Genomic DNA, 25282 nt, shown 5'->3' with positions numbered 1-25282 from the left:
TAGACCGGGTTGCTTGCATTCATTCACCAAATATTAATTTTGTAGGCACTTTATAATCAATATATACACTTCAAAGAAACAGAAATTCTGGCCAAGGAGAGAGAAAAAGGAAGAATTGAGGAATTATATAAATTATTAGAGGTAAGGAAACTTATCCTTTTCTGAGACTTAGGGTGTGCTGGTGTGCTCTTTGTTGCTTCTTCGTTAGGCAGATTCCCTGCATCTTCTTCCGAACCTTCATTATAACAGCAATATTCTCAGGGTGACAAGTCGAGCATCACTCTCAGGCTGCTCTTGAGAATTTACGGTAAAGGGGAAGTATCAGCCATCTCTGTTTTGTAAAGGGCCTGCTGAAAAATGGCATACACTTATTCAGAAACCTTGAGTTTTATACATGTTTTCTTGTTTCTCAGAGGGAAGCTAATTCTTTCCCTAGGATAGAAAGAAAAGAGACTTTCCTTCACATTTTGATTCCTAGAGAATTTGAAGCTGTAGAGATGGGCATTTAACCTTTCCACAGTTGTGGGGAGGGGTATGGGGAGGACAGGAGGATTTATGGAAAGTATAGAAGGAATGGAAGGATTTCAAGCAAGTGGTCTCTGTATTTTAGAGGCAAATTTTTTTTAAATTTATTTATTTATTTTTGGCTGTGTTGGGTCTTCGTTGCTGTGCACGGCCTTTCTCTAGTTGTGGTAAGTGGGTAGCGTGGTAAGTGGGTGGCTACTCTTTGTCGTGGTGCGCAGGCTTCTCATTGCAGTGGCTTCTCTTGTTGCGGAGCATGGGGCCTGGGCTCACAGACTTCAGTAGTCGTGGCTTGTGGGCTCTAGAGCACAGGCTCAGTAGTTGCAGCACATGGGCTTAGCTGCTCCGCTGCATGTGGGATCTTTCCGGACCAGGGGTCGAACCCGTGTCCCCTGCATTGGCAGGTGGATTCTTAACCACTGCGCCACCAGGGAAGCCCCCTAGAGGTGATTTTTTTTTCTCACCTAGAGGTGAGGTACTGCTAAAATATTTGGTTGTTTTCTCTTATTAGTCAACGGAGAAAACTGCTGAATGGCTGGGTAAAGAAGCAAAAAATTAATTAAAACTGGGATCTGAGGCCATGGCTGTGTTTTTGGACTAAAAGGGTTATCTCTGGGTTTTTTAGGTATGGATTGAATTTGGCCGAATTAAACTGCCTCAAGGTTATCACCCTAATGATGTGGAAGAAGAGTGGGGAAAACTCATCATTGAGATGCTGGAGCGAGAGAAGTCACTTCGACCAGCTGTAGAGAGGTGGGTCCAGAGCCTGAAGGTGACATTACTTACTGGGCTGCTTTGAGGCCTGCACTTGACTATGGTCTTGATCTCATTTTAGGCTGGAATTGCTGCTACAGATTGCAAACAAAATACAGAATGGTGCTTTGAACTGTGAAGAAAAACTGACATTAGCTAAGAATACACTGCAGGCTGTAAGTCTGACTGTTCTATCTCACTTCTTATGTCACATGTTTTCCACTTCTAACCTTGTGCTCTAATGGTTGAAGTCAACAGTTAAGGGATCCAGCTTCCTTTCTCTTGGAATTGCAGTGGACCGCGTGGCTCCCTTGGTCCTAGTGGGTGGGAGCAATGGGAGTTTTCCCACTCTTCTTCTCCCTTTCTCTCTCAGGATGCTGCTCACCTGGAATCAGGACAACCAGTGCAGTGTGAGTCAGATGTCATCATGTACATTCAGGAGTGTGAAGGTCTCATCAGACAGCTGCAGGTGGAGCTCCAGATCCTAAGGGATGAGAATTACTACCAGCTAGAAGAGCTGGCTTTTAGGTGAGAAACGTGGGACTTAAATGGAGGGCTTGCTTACTGCTGAGGCTCAAGGATCAAGAGTCGGGCACTGAATCTTGTAACCTGGATGCTAGAGGTCAGCGTCTCAGTGGGGATGTTATAGGTATTTGGGGCAGGAAAATTCTCATGGTAGAAGGCAGTCTCCCTTTACTGTTGGCCCTGTCCACTAAGTACCTGTAGGGTTCCCTAATCTTTGTGTGGCATCTTATAACGCCCCCACATGCTTCAGGGTAACTGCAGCCGTGTGGGACCGCGTCTGCTTTAGAACTGCTGGGGTGATTCGATGTAGCATTTCATGGAGGAGGAAACCAACACCCACAGAGGGGATGAGGATCTTTGTACAGAGCTGAGACTAAGAGCCGCATCTTTTGACCCCTAATCCATGGTTTATTCTGTTATATCATCCAAGAGTTATAAGAACTGGTATTGATTTATTGCCTCGAGTTAATGCTGTGACTTGCCATTTGCCTCAGTGACAGCTCTGAACCATGAAGATGTTAATAATATCACCTTGCATTCACAGAACACGTTTTCTTTCTCAAAACACTTTTCCTAATGTGATCTCAGTTTTATTTTTACCTCATCTTTGTCAAATGGATAGGGAAGATTTTATCTTAAAAAGCACGTTACAGATTTAATCTTTTCTTTCTCGTCTTCCATTTCAGGGTCATGCGTTTGCAGGATGAGCTGGTTACCTTGCGTCTAGAGTGCACAAACTTGTATCGGAAGGGCCATTTCACTTCACTTGAATTGGTTCCACCCTCTACTTTAACCACTACTCATCTGAAGGCAGAACCCTTGACCAGAGGAACCCATTCTTCTTCTACCTCCTGGTTCCGAAAGCCCATGACTCGGGCTGAACTTGTGTCTATCTCCTCCTCTGAAGATGAAGGCAACCTCCGATTTGTGTATGAACTACTGTCTTGGGTGGAAGAAATGCAGGTGGGTGTACATTCCAAGTGCTTACGCAGTGCACTGAGGTTTACTGGATACAGCAGCTTGTCTCAGAGGGTTAGGTTGCTCTATGCCCCTTGTATAGATCCCCTCAATTATTGCTGCTGCCTGGGACCCAAGCCTCCTCCTCTATTAAATTTTGAAAGGATAGGATCAGTTCAGATCCTCAAAATCCCATACTAAATGCATAGGCTTTTCTAATTTGAAGCCCTTCAGGAATCTCTTCCCTTCAGCCAGCTGTGCTCTAAGTGGGAGCTGGTGGAAGAAGTTGCAGAGTCTGTAAATCTGTTATCTTTTCTGAAATTCTCTCCTTGTCAGAGGAGCTGCTTCTCTACTGTTGTTTTTGTCTCAGCTCTTAAGAGTAAGCAAGACTGCTGTGTTTCACAGTTCTCAGGGACATTATTTACATGTATTCGAGGATAATGGTTCAAGTTCAAGATTTTCCTGTTAATCCTCTAACCCTTTTGTTTTGTATTAAATTCTTCCCATCGTTGGATGATGGATTTTCCATGTACCAATAAATAAAAATATTCAAAGGCAAGCTGTTTTACAATTATCTTCCATTGGCCAATAGTTGGTGGCATGAATGAAGCTTAGTATTTACAGATATTTATTTCTTATCTCCATTCTGATTGTGAAATGGAGAGACCCCATAAAGGGAAGTGCCTAAACTATAAAGTTAAGCATTTCAGCCTGTGGGAATGCCTTTCTGGTTGGTAAATGCAGGGATGTATTCCCATAATGCAGCAGCAAAAGGCTGCTTTTGCTGCTATAGGTGGTGGGGTTTATTCTCCAGCTCCTTGGGGGTGGTTATGGCATACTTTCCTGTAAGAGACCAAAATGGATATAGTTTAGATGTCCTTTTTCTCAGTCCCCTCTCCCCAGCCCCTTTGTCCAAACTGATTGTGACAGTTTTCTTTTTCTGCCAACTTAGCAGTAAATTATATTTGTAATTTTTCTTTTTTTCAGATGAAACTGGAACGAGCAGAGTGGGGCAATGACCTGCCTAGTGTGGAGTTGCAGCTGGAAGCACAGCAGCACATCCACGCCAGTGTGGAAGAACTGGGCTCAAGTGTCAAAGAGGCCAGGCTGTATGAGGTGTGTGGCATTCAGAATCCATTATGGGAGGCTGGGGTGGCTGTGCGCGATGGGACAGTGCACAGCGCAGCTGTCCCTGTGGAAAAGAAGGATACCCACGAGCAGCACTTGACCACAGGTCCCCTCAGCACATGAAGCGTCTCTTGCTCTTTGAAATAACCTTGTGAGAAAGGTGTTTTTTATTAACCCCTTTTTAGTAAAAAGAATAGTGATACTGAAAGCTAAGGTCAAAATTAGTAAGTAGTGAATGCAGTTTCCAAACTCAAGCCCTCTGCTCCAAACGTTCATGCTCTTTCCACTTCACCATCTACCTGCAATAGAGAACTGGAGAGAAAAACTATTCACTTGGTCTCTCCTCTCCCTCACTCTTTCTGTCTTCCCATTTTAAATTTCAACTCTCCTCTTCCAAAAAGCAGCTGAGTAGTTGGAGGAATCACCAGGTATAGGTTTTGCTTAGAAACCTCCCAGAATTACTGGAAGCACAAGACCATGAGGTCATTCAGTTGTGCTCGCTGTGCTGGACTGTTGCTCACTCAGTGCTGCTCTGAGCTATCCAATCTCATCTGGAGATTTGCTGTGCAAGCTTCTGTTTTCTCAGAGTAACCAGTCTCCGTCTATGTGCAGACATAATATTTACATAGTTGAAATCATGCTGTAGATATAGTTTACTTACTCTTTCTCTAATGTATTTTTATTTCATTCCTTTCTTATCAGGGAAAAATGTCCCAAAATTTTCATACCAGTTATGTTGAAACTCTTGGAAAGCTGGAGACACAGTATTGTAAATTGAAGGTGAGTTTTGACTAACTCTCTTTTGTTCTGTTCATGGAGAATGTGGTTCCCTAATTCAGAAAGCTCTTGGTTTGAGCCTGTTTTGGTTTTCTGTTTATTAGTTTTATATTGTTCACTGTGCAGTTGTTCATATGTATCATAACATTTTCTCAATTTTCTTAATGGATCAAAAACCACTGCCCCAGAAAGTTTTAAGTAAGTAGAGCTTATCCTAGTTATCATACTTCATCAAAGCAGTGGGTGTATGTGCTCTGAGGCATCAAAACTAAGTCTCCCCCTGCCGCCACCCCTGCATGGCTTGCGGGATCTTAGTTCCCCAGCCAGGGATTGAACCAGGGCCCTCGGCAGTGAGAGCGTGGAGTCCTAACCACTGGAACACCAGGGAATTCCCAAAAACCAAAAGTTTAAGATTGACAGGGAGGGGACTCCTCTTCTGTCTGTTGTTCTTCATTCCTGTCTTTCAAGATATCCAGAGTAGGACAGTTCCAGGATCATTCTTTATCCAGGGAGCCCCACACAGGCCTGGCGTGGGATTGACACGGGCTCTCTGGGAGTCCCATACCAAACTTGTACTAAATTTAAGTCTGTGGAGAAGCACCCAGAGATTGAAAAATCAAGGCTAAGTTCATTTTCTCAGCTATTCTTTGCTTTGATGTCAAATGTGATATATCGTACAGATGAAAGCCTAGCAGTCTAACCTTGTAATCCTGCCTTTGTCTAGGAAACTTCTAGCTTCCGGATGAGGCACCTTCAGAGCCTGCATAAATTTGTCTCCAGAGCTACAGCTGAGTTGATCTGGTTGAATGAGAAAGAGGAGGAGGAACTAGCATACGATTGGAGTGACAACAATCCCAGTATCTCAGCCAAGAAAAATTACTTCTCTGTGAGTCTAGCACAACAGACCTGTCATATTTTGTAATAGCAGCAGAAGGAGCCAGAGGGGCTAGTCTGCTGAGAGCTTGGGTTTCTGGATTTGCATTTTGTTAGATAGAAATAGGGACCCTGCTTAATGCATCTGTTCCTGTGAGAAAGTGTATATGGAGAAGAGGGGAAATCGAGCCCTTGAATGAATTTATTTAGAATGCATTTAGAAAGGCAGTGTCTTGGGTGAAGAGAGCAGCAGTCTGCAAATTGAACCATTTCAGAAGCAGTATAACATTGTGGTCAAGGTTATAGGCTTTGGAATGAGGTAGACCTAACATCAAATTCTTATTCCTCCACTTATTAGCTCTGTGACCTTGGCAAGTCATTTACTCTCCCTAGACCTCTGTAAAATGGGATAATAGTAGCACTTCAAAGCGTTGTGTAAAAGGTTAAGTAAGATTTAGTAAGTTAATATAGCAAAGCACTTAGTATAGGGCTTAATGTTGTTTAACTGAGGTATATTCTTGGCTTCTTACAAATTCTGAATTCTCTTTAATTCATTCAACAATTGTTTGGTCTCCATCTCTTGGTTTGTAAAATGGGAAGGAAAATTCAGCATTAGCCAATGCAACAATGCTTCTTATGCTTTTCAGTGAAAGATAGAAAGTAGGATTGTTTTTCTGTTATTTTCAGTTTGCCCACATTTCAGAGAATTTTTCAGGGTATTATGAACCCCATGAAAATAGGAAGATTTTTAATAGCACTTAAAACTTCATTAGAGAGTTGTATATGATTCTTCTGAAGTAAAGAAGAAACAATAGATACTGTAATACAATAAACAGTCTGTATGAGAACAGAAATTAGGCTATGATAGAGATGTAAAGAAAGGGAGCATCGAGGAGAAGGGGTCAAATCTGATAGAGAGGATCAGTACCCAGCTGCACAGAAGAGCTGGCATCTAAACCATGTCCTGAAGTGTTAACGGAATATAGAGCCGGAGCAGGGCACTGCAGCTGAGGGTACAGTCTGAGCGGAGCCAGCCAGTCGGGGACACGGATCAGGTACCGTGTTCGGTGGGTGCTGACCTGAACCATCCACGCCAGCCACGTTCCCTCCTTTCTTGCCTTCAGTCTCATCCTGTGTGACCCTACTTACTCAGGCCTGGCTCAGATCCCATATCCTTTTGAATCATTCTGTAATTCCAGCACTTTTGCTCTTCTCTGAAATCCTCTGGCGTGTACTGTTTATGACTCTCATTTTGGCACTAACCCTGGGTTGCGGACTCCTATAAAGTAGGGCAGGGAGCACGGTTTTTTTTTATTGCTACTCCTCCCTTAACAGCACTTACTGAATAAAATTGAATTCAATTTTCAGGAATTGACAATGGAACTGGAGGAGAAACAGGACGTGTTTCGGTCTCTACAAGATACAGCCGAGCTGCTGTCACTTGAGAACCACCCAGCCAAGCAGACTGTGGAGGTGTGTGACTTGAAGGTGTGAGGGTCAGGTGCTCAGAGGTTGTTACTATACAAGTATTCAAATCAGAGACTTAGCTCTGCTGAGGGACTTGGAGCAAGTGTCAGGGAATCATGTGTCTTGGGTCTTCTCCCTTTTCTTCCCAGCCCCCAAAAGACTGCAAACAGTTTTGTTAATAGTCTAAGGAGGATACTACGAGAAACAACAGAAACGATATTGACTCCTCGCTTCACGGGGAAAGTGACTTGAACCGTATTTTTTCTTGTTTTTAAGTGTTTTTTTTTTTTTTTTTTTTTTCTCCCACGTCGTGAGGCTTGTGGGATCTTAGTTCCCTGATCAGGGATTGAACCTGGGCCCTCAGCAGTGAAAGCGTGGAGTCCTAACCACTGGACCGCCAGGGAATTCTGAACCATAGTTTTTCAGATAACTGTCTAGACAGACCCTGCGTGCCTTTTGGTGTGGTGCCTGTGTTCAGAGAAGAGATTCAGTGGAGGAAGCCAGGAGAGACTGGCTTAGGCCTGGGTTTTGCTGACCAGGTCATTTAGTTGCAAATGAGTGTGGAAGAGGCCTTTTCTGGGTAACCCCTTCTAACAGAACCATGTTGGATGAAAGACAAACCTCTGTCTCGTGGGAAGCTTGGAGCAGATGCCAGTCAAGTATCTCCACTTATCCTCTGTTGGCCTCTCTAGCGTTAGCAGAGGTGTACTTGGAAGAGTGCATCGCACATATGTAGCAGGTCTGTTAAACCCTTGCCCTTCTGTCCGTGTGCCTGGTTGTTGCAGGCTTACAGTGCTGCTGTCCAGTCCCAGCTGCAGTGGATGAAGCAGCTGTGCTTGTGTGTCGAGCAGCATGTGAAAGAGAATGCTGCTTACTTTCAGGTACGTGGGCTATTGCGTGTGCGTGTGCGTGGGCACGTGTGTGTGCACGCGCGCGCAGAGAGGATGAGGAGAATATTTTTTCTCATTCAGGCAAGAGATTGTGAGTGTGATTGCGTGTGTTGGTGTGTGCCTGCAAGCATGTACACGGGAGGGGTGAGGTTAGAAACACATCTATATCAGTTACCCTTTACTGTATAAACCACCACCCCAAAAGTTAGTTGCTTAGAGCAACAACCGTTGGCTCGAGATTCTGTGAGTTGGCAGTCTGGGCTAGGCTCAGCTGAAGGCTTTTTTTCATCTTGCCTGGGTGACACGTGGCTGTAGGCAGTGGGCAGGCAGGTTGGGGGCTGGTTGGCCCCAAATGGTGTCACTCACACATCTGACATTTGGTTGGGGTGATGGGGTACAAGTCCACATGCAAGTCTCTAGCATCCAGTAGGCTATCCTAGGCTCCTTCACAGAATAGCTGTGTTCCACAAGCAGCCAGAGAAGGCAGGCCCTGGTGCACAAGCATTTTTTTCTGCTCTCACGTGTATTAATGTGCCATTGACTAAAGCAAGTTAAGGTCCCCCGCCCAGCTTCGGGGACGGGGGGAGAAATAGACTCCACCTCCTGATGGGAGGGGCTGTAAAATATTAGAACGGTTTTTTGTTTTTTTCGTTTTTTTTCCTTTAATCTGTTGCTACATGAAGAACATACTGCTTGGGCTTCCCTGGTGGCGCAGTGGTTAAGAATCTGCCTGCCAATGCAGGGCACACGGGTTCGAGCCCTGGTCCGGGAAGATCCCACGTGCCATGGAGCAACTAAGCCCATGCGCCACAACTACTGAGCCTGTGCTCTAGAGCCACGTGCCACAGCTACTGAAGCCCGCATGCCTAGAGCCCGTGCTCCGCAACAAGAGAAGCCACCGCAATGAGAAGCCCGTGCACTGCAACGAAGAGTAGCCCCCGCTCACCGAAACTAGAGAAAGCCGGCATGCAGCAACAAAGACCCAATGCAGCCAAAAATAAATAAATAAAATAAATAAATTAAAAAAAAAAAACAACATACTGCTTGTTTTCAGGTGAGGGTGGGAAGAGGAAATAAGCTGTTATCTCTGTTTGGATTTGCTCTTAATTAAATAAGCTCCCTGATCATTTTGTAATCATATCAATGAATTGAGATACTCATCCTCTAGGCTTTTCATGAAATAAACCTGACAGTCAAGTGCTGCCACTAGCCAGAACTCAAGGGGAAAGATCAGTGATTTCTGAGGAGTGAAGCAGACTGAGTGTTCTGTTGGGTTCAGTGGGCTCTGTGGCAGTTGTCACTACTGTTTCCCTGGCATGGCGTTTTGTAATCCAGGATTGTGTACCCAGCAGGCACGGTGAGGTGGTTTTTTCTCCATTATCGTCTTGGTGTTGTGATGCATTGAGCACAAGGCACCCCTCCCTCTTATCCCCACAGTTCTTCAGTGACGCTCGAGACCTGGAGTCATTCCTGAGGAACCTCCAAGAATCCATCAAACGGAAGTACTCCTGCGACCACAGCACCAGCTTGTCCCGCCTGGAGGACCTGCTGCAGGACTCCATGGTGGGTGTTGCATCAGTGGGATGATTGCTTCTGAGAAACAGAGTAAACCCTTTCAGCTGCTGCTCTTTATATCCTTGAAAGCGCCAGGGCTGTGGGTCACCATCACAAAGTTTGGCTCACATTCAATTAGAGTTTAATCTGTGTTGTTCTTTTCCTTTTTTCTTTTCTTAAAGAAGTTGCTAATGAGTCCTTTGGGCATGCTGTTGAAGTAAGGGCCTAGCCATGTGCCCCTGAGCCACGTAGTGCTCATCAAAGTTTCTTTGCATTGTTCCTGTTTTAATTCAGTCATTGGAGCCAAAGATGGGGGTGTAGAGCATGAAAAATAGGGTTGACGGGATTAGCTGACACCAAATTCTTTTTCACTCTCTCATGCAAGGAGAATAAAACAAAACACCAATGAACTAGACCTGAGCCAATTTTTTCCTCCTAGGGAATTTTCTTTTGGTAATGATGAGGTATTTGAAACATTAAAATCTTATGTAGGTGTAATGCAGTATTTGCTCAGTTTATTTACGTAGTGGTATTAACTTTTTAAAAATAGTTTTGCAAGTAGTATTTAATCCAAATCAGTTTTACATTTATTTCCTCCAGTGAACTATTCCTTCAGGGGTGGTGGTAGTAAAATCACCAACAGACTACTTATAGTTATTGAGCATATATTACACAGAGTTCGCAAGACAGGGCTCCAGCTACAACTCTGATTAAGATGGAAATGTATATGTAATAGGGAAATTACTTTTCCTGTGTGAGAAATGCAGGTAGTCTCACATTTCAGTAGAAAATTATAAATAAGAGAACCAGAATAACCCAAAACAGTGTCATTTTATTCGTGGGTGAGACTTGGGAATTAGTGAACATGAGTTGATTTTTTAAAAAACACTTTCAGGTATTGTAAAGCTATGAATGGGTTTAGATTCAGTGTTTCACCTGAGCAAATAACCTGTGAATTTAATTAATTTGGAATGAAGGGTAAAGACCTGACTTTTCCGATGTTGTCTCTAGAATGTTGCTCTTAGAGGTGCATCAAGTATGAAGGAGGAATCTAATAATCCGTGGCTATTATCTCCTCCCTCCCACAGAGTACCTTCCTGTCATAGGGTAACTCCTCTGCAATTGTTGTCATATCTTCTCTTCTCGAGGGTCGCTGCTCTGTTCCCTCCTCTCCAGGTCAGGGGCATCGGGTTGGCGGCGTCATCGGGGCATGAAGTCACCTGGGTCTGCTCCTCAGCTTGTCCTCAGCTTGTCCGTCAGGTTCGGGAGCATCTGTCGTGGCTTCTGGTTCTTTTCAGACCTTTTAGCACGCTGAGCACTTGGTCTCTGGAGCTTGAGACGTTTGGCTGTGGGTTAGACAGAAATTGACATCTTTATTGCAAGGAAACTGAAATGGGTAGACCAGCTCTCAAGAATGGAACAGTGTGGCTGTCTCCCTGACCTATTCCATTCCTCTTTCTTAACTAATAAGTTAAAGTTGTATTTCTTCCAATCATGCTCCCGGGGACAGGCACAGGTAGTTTATTTAAGCATTTCTTTTTATTTACTTGCATATTCTTAATTCTTTAATGGCATTTCTTAACATTATTAACTCTTTACTCTCATCACATCTACTTCCATCCTAAGAAAGCCCTCTTCTGGGGACTTTTTATACCTCAAAATGGGCTTGAAACATCCTGGTTAAGAGATAAAGCTTATCTTTTACTCTTTAATGGAATTGGTAGTAGATTGCTACCCATTTCGTTGACAAGAAGTTCATTAGTTTTTAAGAAAATTGGGTTTGCAGAGACTTGAGTATTTCAATTTTGCATGAGACCTCTTTCAAATCAATCAAATTTATATAAATACAGCACAGCAAGACTCTAAAAGGTAAACCTTAAGTCATTTGTCCCAGTACCTTCACCAACAGCATTGGTTTATAGATTGTTGGTTGAAGAGCTAAGATCTTTCTCTAGAAAGTTTGATTCAATTTAATAAAGTAAAATATTTGTAATACAGCTTGGGAGATAACATTATTAAAAAAAAAATGTAAAAGAGTATAACTCTAACTTCTCCTAAGCAGAGAGGCAAGAACTGGCTTCTACCAGTGAGAAATTTAATAATAATAACAACCACAGCCTAGTTATTATCATTGTTTTTAACTTCCATGTTCTCTGAACCTTATTTGGCAAAATCCTTTCTTAGCTGTATAGCTGTATTTGGCAGCTAGAAATTCTTTTCTTTTAAATTTATTTGTTATTTGTTTTTGCATGTGGCTTTATGGTTCATTGAAAAAGACACAGGGAGAAAGCTGCAGTATTTGAGTATAAAAGCACTTGGTAGCAGACAGAAGCATCCTCTCCTGTTTTCTTTATCCCTGTGTTTCTAAGATGGCTCCACCAAGGATCCCTACTTAACCGAGAAGTGACATTCTCGGAGGGAGTGGAGCATTCAGTTTTCTTTGTTGACTGAGTCTCCCAAGGAGCAACATTAATGTCTTTTTCGTTTTCTTCCCATTTTGTAGGATGAAAAGGAGCAGCTTATACAGTCCAAGAGTTCCGTTGCCAGTCTTGTTGGGAGATCAAAATCCATTGTTCAGCTAAAGCCACGCAGTCCCGACCACGTGCTAAAGAGCACCATTTCCATCAAGGCCATCTGTGACTACCGGCAGATCGAGGTGAGGAGGTGGAAAGGGTACTTCCCGCTCCAGAAGGAAGCAAGGGAGAAGGGAAGCCTTCAGTTAGGGTTATGATAACAGGGAAAGGTCAAATGATAGAGTTCTTCTATTAGAACTTAAACATGCTCAAATCTCTTCTGTCATGAAAAAAATAAGCCTCAACTCTATGATCTTGACCTGCTCCCTGCCTCAGTAATTGGCATCATTATCCACCCAGTTGCCTAAGTGTAGATAGAAACGGTGCTTTGTAGCACCTGGGAGAGATCCATGACTCCTCGCCTCTTAGTCCCCACAGCTAGTAGGACTATCAAGTCAGTAGTATCAATACCTTGTAAATAAGTATCCCTCAAGTGTACTTCTTTCTGTCCCTGTTGCTACTACAAGTTAGACCCTAAGTTTCTTTCACTTGGATCATTGCATCAGCCTACCCATTCAATGCATTCTTTACCCTACCACCAGAATGGTCTTTTTAAAAATTAATTAATTAATTAATTAGTTTTGTTTTGGCCACGCCACACAGCATGTGGGATCTTAGTTCCCTGACCAGGGATTGAACCCACGCCCCCTGCAGTGGAAGCGCAGAGTCTTAACCACTGGACCGCCAGGGAAGTCCAGCGTGACTTTTTTTTTTTTTTTTTAAACATCACTCCCCTGCTTAAGTCCTACAACAATTCCCCATTTCTGTGTAGAAAGTCTAAATTCCTTAATGTGGCTTTAAGGTCCTGAATAATCTCTTTACCTCTCTAACCAAGGCTGGGCCTCGTGCCTTCCATGCATTCCCTGGTAAATTGCATTTGTCACACAGTGTTGTAACCAAATACTGCATCAGAATATGTGGAATATAGACCATGGTTGTTGGCTTACCATTTTTACCTCTAATGGCGTAGCATATGTCCAAGCACGTAATAGGCTCAATAATATTTGTTATACAAAGGAACAGATGAACTTTTCCTGTACTTTTCTTTGTCTCAGTATTTCTGTCTATAAAATAGAGATGATATTGTTGGTTACTCGTCTCCTAAGAGAAAGAATTGGTGATTTCAAAGGCTTAAACATTTCAGGGATTTGAGTGGGGTGACAGGAAGGGAGGAGGAAGAAGTATCAGAAATACAAAGTTGTGAGTATTATGTCCCTTTAAGTTTTACCCTGTTGGTTGTAGGTTCAGAGAGATTGCTCTTGCAGGTCTTACAGTCTCCTTATAAATTTCATATACTGTGTTACTTGACATGTAACAGGCATTTAATAAACACTTGATTTATTTCATTTCACAACCTTCCCTAGGTTGTTTATTTATACACATTATCCTTTTGTCTAAATCAGAAACTCTCCCTAGGTGATCTCCAAATGATTGGAGATCTCCAAAACAATTTTTCCTTAAGGATTTCATAGCCTTGGGATCAGCCACCAGGTAATAATAGGTTGTTGGTTTATCCATTAGCAATGATTTGTAACTTTGTCTCTTCAGATCACTATTTGCAAGAATGATGAGTGTGTGTTGGAAGATAATTCACAGAGGACCAAGTGGAAAGTGATCAGCCCCACAGGGAATGAGGCAATGGTACCATCAGTCTGCTTCCTTATCCCCCCACCCAATAAGGATGCCATTGAGATGGCCAGCAGGTAACTCAGCTCAACTGCCACTCTGTACTTCCACCTCTGCTCTTTGGCTGGGTGAACTGATGGAGGTTATGAATCTGCGTTTGTGATTTTGAACAGAGAGACCAAGTTTTGAAGATTCTTTTGGGAAAGACCTCCTATTATGATATCAAGTCTTGCACTGCCAGCCACATAGTAGATTTTCAGTAAATGCTATGGTCAATTGAGATATATTCAGTGATAATACTTTTTAAAAAAAAAAACTTTATTGGAGTATAATTGCTTCACAATACCTTGTTAGTTTCTGTTACACAACAAAGCGAATCAGCCATATGCATACACATGTCCCCATATCCCCCCCCTCTTGAGCCTCCCTTCCATCCTCCCCATCCCACCCCTCTAGGTCATTGCAAAGCACCGAGCCAATCCCCCTGTGCTATGCTGCTGCTTCCCACCAGCCAACTATTTTCCATTCGGTCGTGTGTATGTGTCGATGCTACTCTCACTTTGCCCCAGCTTTGCCTTCCCACCCCATGTCATCAAGTCCATTCTCTATGTCTACCTCTTTATTCCTGCCCTGCAACTAGGTTCATCAGTACCTTTTTCTTCCTTTCTTTTTTTAAGATTCCATATATATGCGTTACATACGGTATTTGTTTTTCCTTTCTAACTTACTCCACTCTGTATGACAGACTCTAGGTCCATCCACCTCACTACAAATAACTCAATTTCGTTTCTTTTTATGGCTGAGTAATATTCCATTGTGTATATGTGCCACATGGAACCAACCTAAATGTCCATCGACAGGTGAATGGGTAAAGAACAGTGATAATTCTTTTTTAAATAATTCTTGGTTATAAACAGTTTACTCTCAATAGTTGATTTTTGTACTGACAGCTAACTTTCTTCTTTATATTTTATTGAAATACGTATAAAGATTTTAAAAAGTTGAATTATACCACAAAACTTACAGTAAAAACTAGCAATCACCTCCCCCACCCCAGAGTTCTGCTTCCCAGAGTGAACTATTTTCAACTCTTTGAGCAGATTTTTCTGGTTTTTAACATCAAATGTCTAAATAATGTGATTTTTTTTCCTGTTACTTAATTTTTTTTCAACTTTGGAAATTATTGACTTCTTACTCTAGGAAATTAATGGTTTTCTACACACCTGTAATTCACTTCTCCTTTACCCATCTTCCAAATGTAGTTATGTCATGATTTTTGTTTAAAATCGGTATCTTGTTTGTTAGTTTTACATTAAGTTGTTTACAGCTGAACCGCGTAGTACTCTAGGGCATATTGTAAGCCTTACCCAAGCATGACTTACCTCTCTAAATCATCCTTTGCCACTGTCCTTGCTTGCGCTCAGCTCCAGTTTCTCAAGCACCACAAGCATACTCTTGCCTCAGGGCCTTTGCATTTCCTCTGCTTGCTTCATATATTGACGTGATTCACTCCCTCACATCTTTAGTTCATCTAATCACATTCATATACTACCACCTCACTCACTGCCTATCACTCTCTATCTCCTCTCCCCATCGGAACACTTTATTTTTCTCCAGAACACTTAATACTGTCCAAAAGATTATAAATTTGTTTATTGCCTTTCCCCTCCCCTTAGAAGTTCTAAAAGAATAGATTTTTGTCTGTTTTGTTTACCTCTGTATCCTCATCACCTAGAACCTGACATGTAGTAGGTACTCAATACATGGTTGTTAAAGAAAAGAATGAACGAGTTAGGTGATTGAATATATGTATGAACAAATTATTTTGTATAACTTTATGTTTCCTTGGAGCTGATAATTGTTTTGTTTTTAAGTTTGCTTAGTTGTCTATTTGTATCTTATGAATTTATTCCCAAACTCTCCTATTTTACTGTAAAAGGCTTCTTAGTATGGCCAAACACCAGGTAATTTTCAATTTTATTTTCTCTTGGAAACGTCTCTTCTGAACCATTCTGTCTTCCTTTTCCAGTCTGAACCTGCTCTGTAGGCCTGCTTCATTACTGCCTCCCTGGCATTTCCCTTCATCTTCACCCTGAAGATTCCCTTTACATCTCTTCTGTGTTGGACCCTCTACTTCCTAGATTCTAAGTCTTATTTATTGGTTTATTCCCTGGTTTGGGAGAGTACACTCTCCAGTAGCTTGCTGAAAAAAAGTGCAGGAGAAGTAAATTTTTTGAATCCTGTCATATCTGAAAATGTCTTTCTTCTCCCTTCATAATGAATTGGTCAGTTACAGAATTCTTCTGGAAATTCTTTTCAGTCTGAACCTTGAAGGCACTGTCCCACTGTTTTCCAGCGTCCAGGGTTTGTTGTTGAGAAGTACAGCACGATTATCATTCTCTAAGTTTATGTAACTGTAATATTCCCCTTTTGTAGTGAGCAATACTGTCATTTTGACAAATGCATAGAATTGTGTCGTCTATCACAGTCATGATACAGGACAGTTTGACACTTTAACCTTTTGAATGAAATCTTTATCTCTCTGAAGATTTTAAACTCCTCTCTGTCTTTAATCTTTGAAGGGGATGCTGTGTCTTCAGGTGAGCCTTTCTTGTGCTAACCCTGAACACAAACTGGAAACTCATATCTTTCGGATCTGGGGAAATTTTTCTTGGATTATTTCTTTAATTATTTCCTGTTCTATGTTTGTTTTCTGTTTTCGCTTTCAAGAACTCCCATTTGTCAGCTATTGGACCTCCTAACTGTTTCTCTCATTTTCTCTTATTTTCTTTCTGTTTTTTATTTCTTTGTATTTTTATTTTTCTTTGAGATTTCCTGAACTTTTATTTCAACCTTACAGTCACTTTAGTGGGATTTTTGGAAAATGGAAAGATAAACTAATGGGTTTAACGTCTGACATCCTAGCTTCTAGTTTTCCATCCTATTCTATATATCTTACATTTCTTAACTTGAAGAAATTCAAGGTAATTTGGTGTGTGTCGAGTGTGTCCGTGTATCTGAGTTTGTAAGTCATCCGTAAGTTGAGATTGAATTAGGCATGGGATGCTAAGAAAAAGATCTTCTCAAGCCCTTCACACTACAAGTTTCGTTTTATATGCCAGGTGAACTTCTTAAATTGCTATTAACTTCTAAACATGTTAGCAGTTTTGTAAAAATATAGAACACAGCAAATCGCTTTTTAAGCATTGTTGTCATTTTTCAGCAATTTCAAATGGAGTTATTTTGTCTCTATTTTTCTCTATCATTGCTTTCCCTGGGTATTCCTCTCTCTAACTTCTCATAATTATATTACATTCAGGTAACATTTATGAGATTGCTAAATATGTGCTGACATAATGTATATAATAGTGTAGCAAATTGCTTGAGCATCTCAATTTATTTAGGTCTAAAGATTCTTGTGTTTTTAGTATTTGACTTGTTGCCTTTCTCTGCTCAGCATATAAGCTCAGTTCTGCTAAGGCAATCATTTTTTCCTTAGAAGGTCTCTAGTGTGGAGCTGCAGCCTTAGAAAAGCTATAGCCAGGTTCTGTGTTGTTTGTAGGGTGGAGCAGTCTTATCAGAAGGTGATGGCCCTTTGGCATCAGCTACATGTTAACACCAAAAGCCTTATCTCCTGGAACTATCTGAGGAAGGACCTTGACCTTGTAAAGACCTGGAACCTGGAAAAGGTAATTATGACAGCTTTACCGCAGGCTCATAACCTATTGGCAGGTTTTTTTCAGAAGGAACTTCTTACTGTGAGACTCCTCCTCACCCAATTGGTGTAAAATGGAGTCAGGGATACTGTTTTGGGGTTAGGGGCTTGAGGCTCTTAGGAACCAGAAACTTTTGCATAAGTGTGTGGAGTAGGGGAATACTGGTGAATTAACCATCATTAAGGCTTACATCCAAGAAGGCGCAAAGAGTGCTTCTCAGATACTAGTAACGTCCTATTTCTTGATCTGAATGCTGATTTCATGGACAGGTTCAATTTGTGAAAAGTCAGCATGTTTATAATTATGGTTTGTGCACTATTTTGTATTACGTTCCCATTCCACTGAAATGTCCTCTGGCTTTTTCTCTGCAGCTCCGCTCCTCAGCACCTGGGGAGTACCACCAGGTTATGAAGAACCTGCAGGCCCACTACGAAGACTTTCTGCAGGAGAGCCGTGACTCAGCGCTGTTCTCAGTGGCTGATCGTCTGCGCTTGGAAGAGGAGGTGGAGGCTTGTAAAACCCACTTCCAGCACCTGATGAAGTCCATGGAGAATGGTGTGTGCCTTGGGAAGAGGGAGAGGAAAGTGGAATGGGAGCCCTGAAGGATGCTGCTGTACCCTTCATATACTCTAGACAGCATCATCACCACCTTTTTACCGCTTGAGTTGCTAAAAAACTTGAGATAGAGAAAAACTTGTAGAGATGAATTCTCAAAATGAGATCATGGAAGAAGAGGCCATATTTCATTCATTATTGCTTATCAACCTATCACATTTTCCTGTGGAAATTACGTGTTTGGATCTTTAAAGAGTAGTATATAATGCAGGGAGTTTGGGGACAGGCAGAAGGTTCCCCACATAAGGCCTTGCTTTCATTCATGGAATATCAGGTCTGCTGGAACCAGTGTTGTTCTCAGGTTTGCTGATCTCTGTTGTCGTGCTTAATGGTCTTCTGTGCTTGTGCATTCACAGAGGACAAAGAGGAAACTGTGGCCAAGATGTACATTTCAGAGCTGAAGAATATCCGGCTGCGCCTGGAGGACTGTGAACAGAGGCTAATCAAACGAATTCAATCCCCTGCCAGCTCTAGGACTGACAGAGATGCCCGGCAGGACAGTGCATTAAGGATCGCGGAACAAGAGGTAAGCCCTAAGAGCAGCGGGTGCTGGATGCAGAGTAAACAGTTTCAGAATGAATTGGAGGGCAAGAGAGTCTGGATCCTAAGGACTAAGGCAGCAGACTCATGGCAATCCTACTCCAGAATTCTTCCCTGAAGCCTGTAAATGCCTTTCACCCATGGAAAAGCGTAGTTTCAGCTCCCAGGATATTGCTGAATGTTGATTAGTTTCCTCCACAGTTGGGAAGGCAGACACTGGCAAGTTGTTCTCAGCGCTGCTTTTGGACTACATATTTGAAGACTACTTAGTAGATGCTGCTCTCTGCTCTCTCCCTTATATGTATTGATGTGTATTATATTCTGTGACACGGTTACTGTCAGTCACGTGACTCCAAAAATAGTAAGTAAGGAAAGACTCAGATTCTACTATGGCTCTGGTACACACTTCTCTGTGACTGAGCAAATTCTCTTCCTTAGTTTCCTTTCTTATAAAATGGAGATAGTAATATATGAGTCACACAAGTTGTTTTGAAAATTAAGTGATATAGTACATATCATGAGCTTCCTGGAAAAGTAGAATGCTGTAAAAATGTGCGGTTGTATTCTTGACATAAAAGCAGCAAAGATTAATTGCTTTATTAAGTTCTCGTGGGCATGCAAAGAAGGTAAGCCAAAGCTCCTTGCTTTGGGCTCCTAGTGTAAAGAAGAAGAAAAGGTTAAAGTTACAGTTAGAGACTTCGAGTATAAGAGATGTCATAAGATAGTACCTAGTGTACTTCCAGATTGCCAAGCAAACATTGCTGTAGGAATGTGGAGTGTTACTGGAACATTTCTACTTGGGGTGTGATGAGGGAGCTCTATGAAGAATGTTAGATTTGATCTGGGAGCTTAAAGGAAATGGAAAGCAATGCCTAATGAGGAGTGAGTTTTCTCAACTTGAGAAATTTCTCAGTAATTCCTAAGCCTGAAGAAGAGGATGTGAGCCCAGTATAATTTCTTTTGGTCAAGAAGGATCTAATATGTCTGTGTGAGGCATGTCATATGTACCTGCAATTCTCATATTAAAGTGTTTTTACTCTTCTATAGTCATGCAAAATAGGACAGTCAAAGAAACACAGGTTAATATTGAGCTCTTCTAAAGGACCTTTTTTTAAAAAAAAATTATTTTGGAATAGATTCAGATATAGAGAAAAGTTTTTATTCTCATATAACCGTCACCTAGATTCCATAAATGTTAACATTTTTCTACATTTGCTTTATCATTTTTTCTACATATGTATACATAATATTGATAATAATCTTTTTTTTTTTTGAGAGTAAGTTCCAAACATGGTGCTCCTTTACCCCTGTATAGTTCAATGTGCATTTCCAAAATCAAGGATAGTCTCACATAACCATGGGACAGTGATTAAAATCAGGAAGTGAATATTGGTATAATACTGTTATCCAAGACCTTAATTGAAATTTCTTCAGTTGACCTAATAAATGCCTTTTTGAGTAGTACCCCCACTCCCATAATCCCCCCCCCCCAAAAAGAATATTTTGGTGTAGGATTCAGTGCAGTATCCCACATTGCATTTAGTTGCTGCGTCTCTTTAGATTTCTTAACCTGAAACAATTTCTTGATTTTTCATCATCTATCATGACCTTAATACTTTTGCAGGGTGCAGCCCATTTGTTTTATAGAATGTCCCCCTATTTGTGTTTATCTAAGGCTTGTTCAAGATTAAATATAGGTTACACATTTTTGGCAGGAATACCATAGAAGTGATAGTATGTCCTTGGTGCATCCTATCAGGAGGCATGTGATGTTGATTTGTCCCGTTACTGGTGATAGCTTTTATCACTTGTTGCTATTTTCCTCATTGTGATTACTAAGTATCTTGTGAGGAGATACTTTGAGACTATGTAAATATCCTGTTTTACATCACACTTTCACCAAACTGTTATAGTATCTATTGTTGATCCTTTTTTTTTTTTGATTTTTTTAAATAAATCTTTATTGGAGTATAATTGCTTCACAACACTGTGTTAGTTTCTGTTGTACAACAAAGTGAATCAGCCATATGCATACATACATCCCCATATCCCCTCCCTCTTGAGCCTCCCTCCCTCCCTCTCTATCCCACCCCTCTAGGTCATTGCAGGCACTGAGCTGATCTCCCTGTCCTGTGCTGCTTCTTCCCAGTAGCTAACTATTTTACATTTGGTAGTGTATATATGTCCATACTAGATACTACTCTCACTTCGCTGCAGCTTCCCCCTCCCCCGCCGTGTCCTCAAGTCCATTCTCTATGTCTCTGTCTTCATTCCTGCTCTGCTAGCAGGTTCATCCTGCCCTGCTACTAGGTTTGTTTGTTTTTTTTTAGATTCCATATATATGTGTTAGCATATGGCATTTGTTTTTCTCTTTCTGACTTACTCCCCTCTGTATGACAGACTCTAGGTCCATCCACCTCACTACAAATAACTCAATTTCGTTTCTTTTTATGGCTGAGTCATATTCCATTGTATATATGTGTCACATCTTTATCCATTCATTTGTCAGATGGACATTTAGGTGGTTTCCATGTCCTGGCTATCGTAAATAGTGCTGCAATAAACATTGTGGTACAATGTGGTACAATGTCTCTTTTTTTTTAAATTAATTAATTTATTTTTGGCTGTATTGGGTCCCCGTTTCTGTGTGAGGGCTTTCTCTAGTTGCGGCAAGCGGAGGCCACTCTTCGTCGCGGTGCGTGGACCTCTCACTATCACGGCCTCTCTTGCTGCAGAGTACAGGCTCCAGATGCGCAGGCTCAATAGTTGTGGCTCATGGGCCCGGCTGCTCCATGGCACGCGGGATCTTCCCAGACCGGGGCTCGAACCCATGTCCCCTGCATTGGCAGGCAGACCCCCAACCACTGCACCACTAGGGAAGCCCACATGTCTCTTTTTGAATTATGGTTTCTCAGGGTATATGCCTGTGTGGGATTGCTGGGCCATATATTAGTTCTATTTTTAGTTTTTAAAGGAACCTCCATACTGTTCTCCACAGTGGTTGTATCAGTTTAGATTCCCACCAACAGTGCAGGAGGCTTCCCTTTTCACCACACCCTTTCCAGCATTTATTGTTTCTAGATTTTTTGATAATGGCCATTCTGACTGGTGTGAGGTGATAACCTCAATTGTAGTTTTGATTTGCATTTCTCTAATAATTAGTGATGTTGAGCATCTTTTCATGTGCCTCCTGGTCATCTGGACGTCTTCTTTGGTGAAATGTCTATTTAGGTCTTCCACCCATTTTTTAATTGAATTGTTTGTTTTTTTGATATTGAGCTCCATGAGCTGTTTGTATATTTTGGAGATTAATCCTTTGTCGTTTCATTTGCAAATACTTTCTCCCATTCTGAGGATTGTCTTTTTGTCTTGTTTATGGTTTCCTTTGCTGTGCAAAAGCTTTTAAGTTTTATTAGGTCTCATTTGTTTATTTTTGTTCTTATTTCCATTTCTCTAGGAGGTGGGTCAGAAAAGATCTTGCTGTGGTTTGTGTCAAAGAGTGTTTTTCCTATGGTTTCCTCTAAGAGTTTTATAGTGTCTGGTCTTACATTTATTCTTTAATCCATTTGGAGTTTATTTTTGTGTATGGTGTTAGGTAGTGTTCTAATTTCATTCTTTTACATGTAGCTGTCCACTTTTCCCAGCAGCACTTAATAAAGAGGCTGTCTTTTCTCCATTGTATGTTCTTGCCTCCTTTGTTGTAAATTAGGTGACCATATGTGTGTGGGTTTATCTCTGGGCTTTCTATCCTGTACCATTGATCTATATGTTTTTGTGCCAGTACCATACTGTCTTGATTACTGTAGCTTTGTAGTATAGTTTGAAGTCAGGGAGCCTGATTCCTCCGGCTCTGTTTTTCTTTCTCAAGATTGCTTTGGCTATTCAGGGTCTTTTGTGTTTCCATATGAATTGTAAAATTTTTTGTTCTAATTCTATGAAGAATGCCATTGATAGTTTGATAGGGCTTGCACTGACTCTGTAGATTGCTTTGGGTGGTATAGTCATTTTCACAATGTTGATTCTTCCAATCCAAGAACATGGTATATTTCTCCATCTGTTTATGTCATCTTTGATTTCCTTCATCAGTGTTTTATAGTTTTCTGAGTACAGATCTTTTGCCTCCTTAGGTAGGTTTATTCCTAGGTATTTTATTCTTTTTGTTAAGAGGGTGAATGGAATTGTTTCCTTAATTTCTCTTTCTGATTTTTCATTTTTAGTATATCAGAATGCAAGAGATTTCTGTGCATTAATTTTGTATCCTGCAACCTTAACAAATTCATTGATTAGTTCTGGTAGTTTTCTGACCAAATTAATTATTAGTATGACTTTTGCCAAAAGGTGATTTTCTAATTCTGTCATTCCTTTTACATTTAAAATTTTCCATTCTATCAAAAGCGATGCGCTTGCCTCCCCCGTTCCCTCCTTTCTTCCTTTGTTATGTCAGTATGAACTTATGGATTCTTATTTAATTCAGTGGTTTGTATAATAATTTGCTACTGTTTTTATCTTGATGTTCAAAATTTCCCAAATTCAGCCATTGGGAGCCCCTTCAAGCTGGGTCCTATGTCATTTTTTTTTTTTTTTAAGATGTTGGGGGTAGGAGTTTTAGTAATTTATTCATTTATTTTTGCTGTGTTGGGTCTTTGTTTCTGTGCGAGGGCTTTCTCTAGTTGTGGCAAGCGGGGGCCGCTCATCATCGCAGTGTGTGGGCCTCTGACTATCGCGGCCTCTCTTGTTGTGGAGCACAGGCTCCAGACGCGCAGGCTCAGTAGTTGTGGCTCATGGGCCTAGTTGCTCAGCGGCATGTGGGATCCTCCCAGACCAGGACTCGAACCCATATCCCCTGCATTAGCAGGCAGATTCTCAACCACTGCGCCACCAGGGAAGCCCCTATGTCATTTTAACATGCCCTCATCATTCTTTGAGTGCTTTCTTATTTCTCAATAAAACAGGATATTCTGGGTTCCTCTTGCCTTTACCAACCCCAACCCTGGAATCAGCGTCTCTCCTAGGAATCTTGCTTCCTTTAGGTTCCTTCATTTAGAAACCAAGATCAGGTGCTGAGTGTGCTCATTTTTATTGGCGTGTCCACTTCTAGGCCTGCTTAGCAGATAGAGCATACAAGTGATCACAAATTCATGTATCTGTTTCCATCCAGTTCCAAACCAGTACCTCAGGGCTTATTCTGTACTTTCCTTTTTCCAAATATGTAACTCCCCCAAGAATAAAAAACCTCCTTCACATTATCCACAGTAAATTTATTTATTGCTCAATTCTAACATGTACAGATAATGGTTTCAGAACTGCTAACTCATAGTATTACAAAAAGCAAACCTACTAACTAGAGTTTAATGTAATTCTTTTTGTGTTTATCCTGAAGGTATGTCTATAGTCAATTCTGTGTTCAGAAGTTACTTGTCTGTATTCTTTCCCCAGCTCCCCCTGCATTGCTGTTTCCTAGTTGATTCCATCATTCTCCTATATATGGCATTTGGTTTGTTTCCAATATGTTGCTCTTATGAACAAGGACTTCTTTTTAACTTCTTTGTTCAATTCTTTCTCTGTGTTTGTTGTGTGTCTTGTTCCTGACAGCACACCCAGGAGGATTTGCAGCTACTGAGGTCAGACTTGGATGCTGTTTCCACGAAATGCAGCAGCTTTCTCCATCAGTCCCCATCTGGTTCGAGTGTCCCGACTCTGCGCTCAGAACTCAGCCTGCTGGTGGAGAAAATGGAGCATGTGTATGGTCTCTCCGCTGTCTATTTGAACAAGTGAGTGAGCTGAGAATTCGGGTCCAGAGGGCAATGTTTTCGATTCGGATGGGAAAAAAAGTGCCTGGAATGTTTCCTGAACAGTTCAGGGAGAGTGCACCCATAAAAAGAGCTTGTACCCATAAAAAGAGACCTTGGCTTTAGTTTCAAATAACAGGGAGTGGGTTCATTTGGTCTGCAATGAACAAATGCCAGGAATGCAGAAGGGGAGTTGATTTACAGTTTTAGGACTATTTTGAACCACATTTCTGATTGATTAGATACCTCTTTTGAAAAAGAAAAAGGACACTAAAGAAAGAAAAATTTTCATCTAAACTAAATACTAGGCTTTGAGGGTCTTCCCTCTACCCACCCATCCCTGCCCATGACCTTGAGAAGCAAGATCTTAGAGTCTTCATGATATTGAGTGGATTTCTGGCCTCATGCCTTTTTTCCCATGAGACCACCGTGTGTGTGTGTGTGTGTGTGTGTGTGTGTGTGTGTGTGTGTGTGTGTGTATGTTTGTGTGTGTCCCAGTGCCACCCAGAACTTCATTTTGTGTGGGGGGGGGGGGTATGCGGGCCTCTCACTCCTGTGGCCTCTCCCGTTGCGGAGCACAGGCTCCGGACGCACAGGCTCAGCGGCTATGGCTTACGGGCCCAGCCACTCCGCGGCATGTGGGATCTTCCCGGACCAGGGCTCGAACCCGTGTCCCCTGCATTGGCAGGCGGATTCTTAACCACTGTGCCACCAAGGAAGCCTGCGAAGTTGATTTTGACAGTTACGTTTGGTGAATCTCTCTGTAGTGCTCCAGGTCTGTAGCTCAGCTTTTAAAATGTGTGTATTAATGGAAGTGATTTTATCCTCACAGGCTAAAGACAATCAGTGTTATAGTGCGTAGCATCCAGGATGCTGAACTCTTAGTCAAAGGTTATGAAATCAAGCTGAGTCAAGAAGAAGCAGTACCAGCAGATCTCTCAGCTCTGGAGTCCCATCGGTCTACATTACAGGTTGGT

General features: G+C 41.7%; 1 protein-coding gene across 17 annotated transcripts in view; it reads left to right on the top strand.

Annotated features, from left to right (window-relative positions):
• MACF1 (microtubule actin crosslinking factor 1) overlaps window positions 1–25282 on the top strand; it is a 327589-nt gene that overhangs the window by 157223 nt on the left and 145084 nt on the right. For all 17 annotated transcript variants that reach the window (XM_089895612.1, XM_089895677.1, XM_089895649.1 and 14 more), the window contains 18 exons: window positions 46–141; window positions 1148–1275; window positions 1358–1451; window positions 1649–1803; window positions 2487–2763; window positions 3745–3873; window positions 4588–4665; window positions 5387–5548; window positions 6904–7008; window positions 7788–7883; window positions 9330–9455; window positions 11950–12102; window positions 13568–13722; window positions 17208–17334; window positions 17733–17916; window positions 18333–18502; window positions 24109–24287; window positions 25138–25276. In XM_089895612.1, the coding sequence (XP_089751738.1) occupies window positions 46–141; window positions 1148–1275; window positions 1358–1451; window positions 1649–1803; window positions 2487–2763; window positions 3745–3873; window positions 4588–4665; window positions 5387–5548; window positions 6904–7008; window positions 7788–7883; window positions 9330–9455; window positions 11950–12102; window positions 13568–13722; window positions 17208–17334; window positions 17733–17916; window positions 18333–18502; window positions 24109–24287; window positions 25138–25276 (2553 nt within the window). The remainder of the gene's footprint in view (window positions 1–45; window positions 142–1147; window positions 1276–1357; window positions 1452–1648; window positions 1804–2486; window positions 2764–3744; window positions 3874–4587; window positions 4666–5386; window positions 5549–6903; window positions 7009–7787; window positions 7884–9329; window positions 9456–11949; window positions 12103–13567; window positions 13723–17207; window positions 17335–17732; window positions 17917–18332; window positions 18503–24108; window positions 24288–25137; window positions 25277–25282) is intronic.

This window comes from Delphinapterus leucas, chromosome 1, assembly GCF_059928025.1.
Source record: "Delphinapterus leucas isolate spDelLeu-1000000601 "Yukka" chromosome 1, BTC_Dleu_Yukka2, whole genome shotgun sequence".
NCBI lineage: Eukaryota > Metazoa > Chordata > Mammalia > Artiodactyla > Monodontidae > Delphinapterus > Delphinapterus leucas.
Note: the sequence above shows the minus strand (reverse complement) of the source record. Positions and strands in the feature narration are given on the sequence as shown.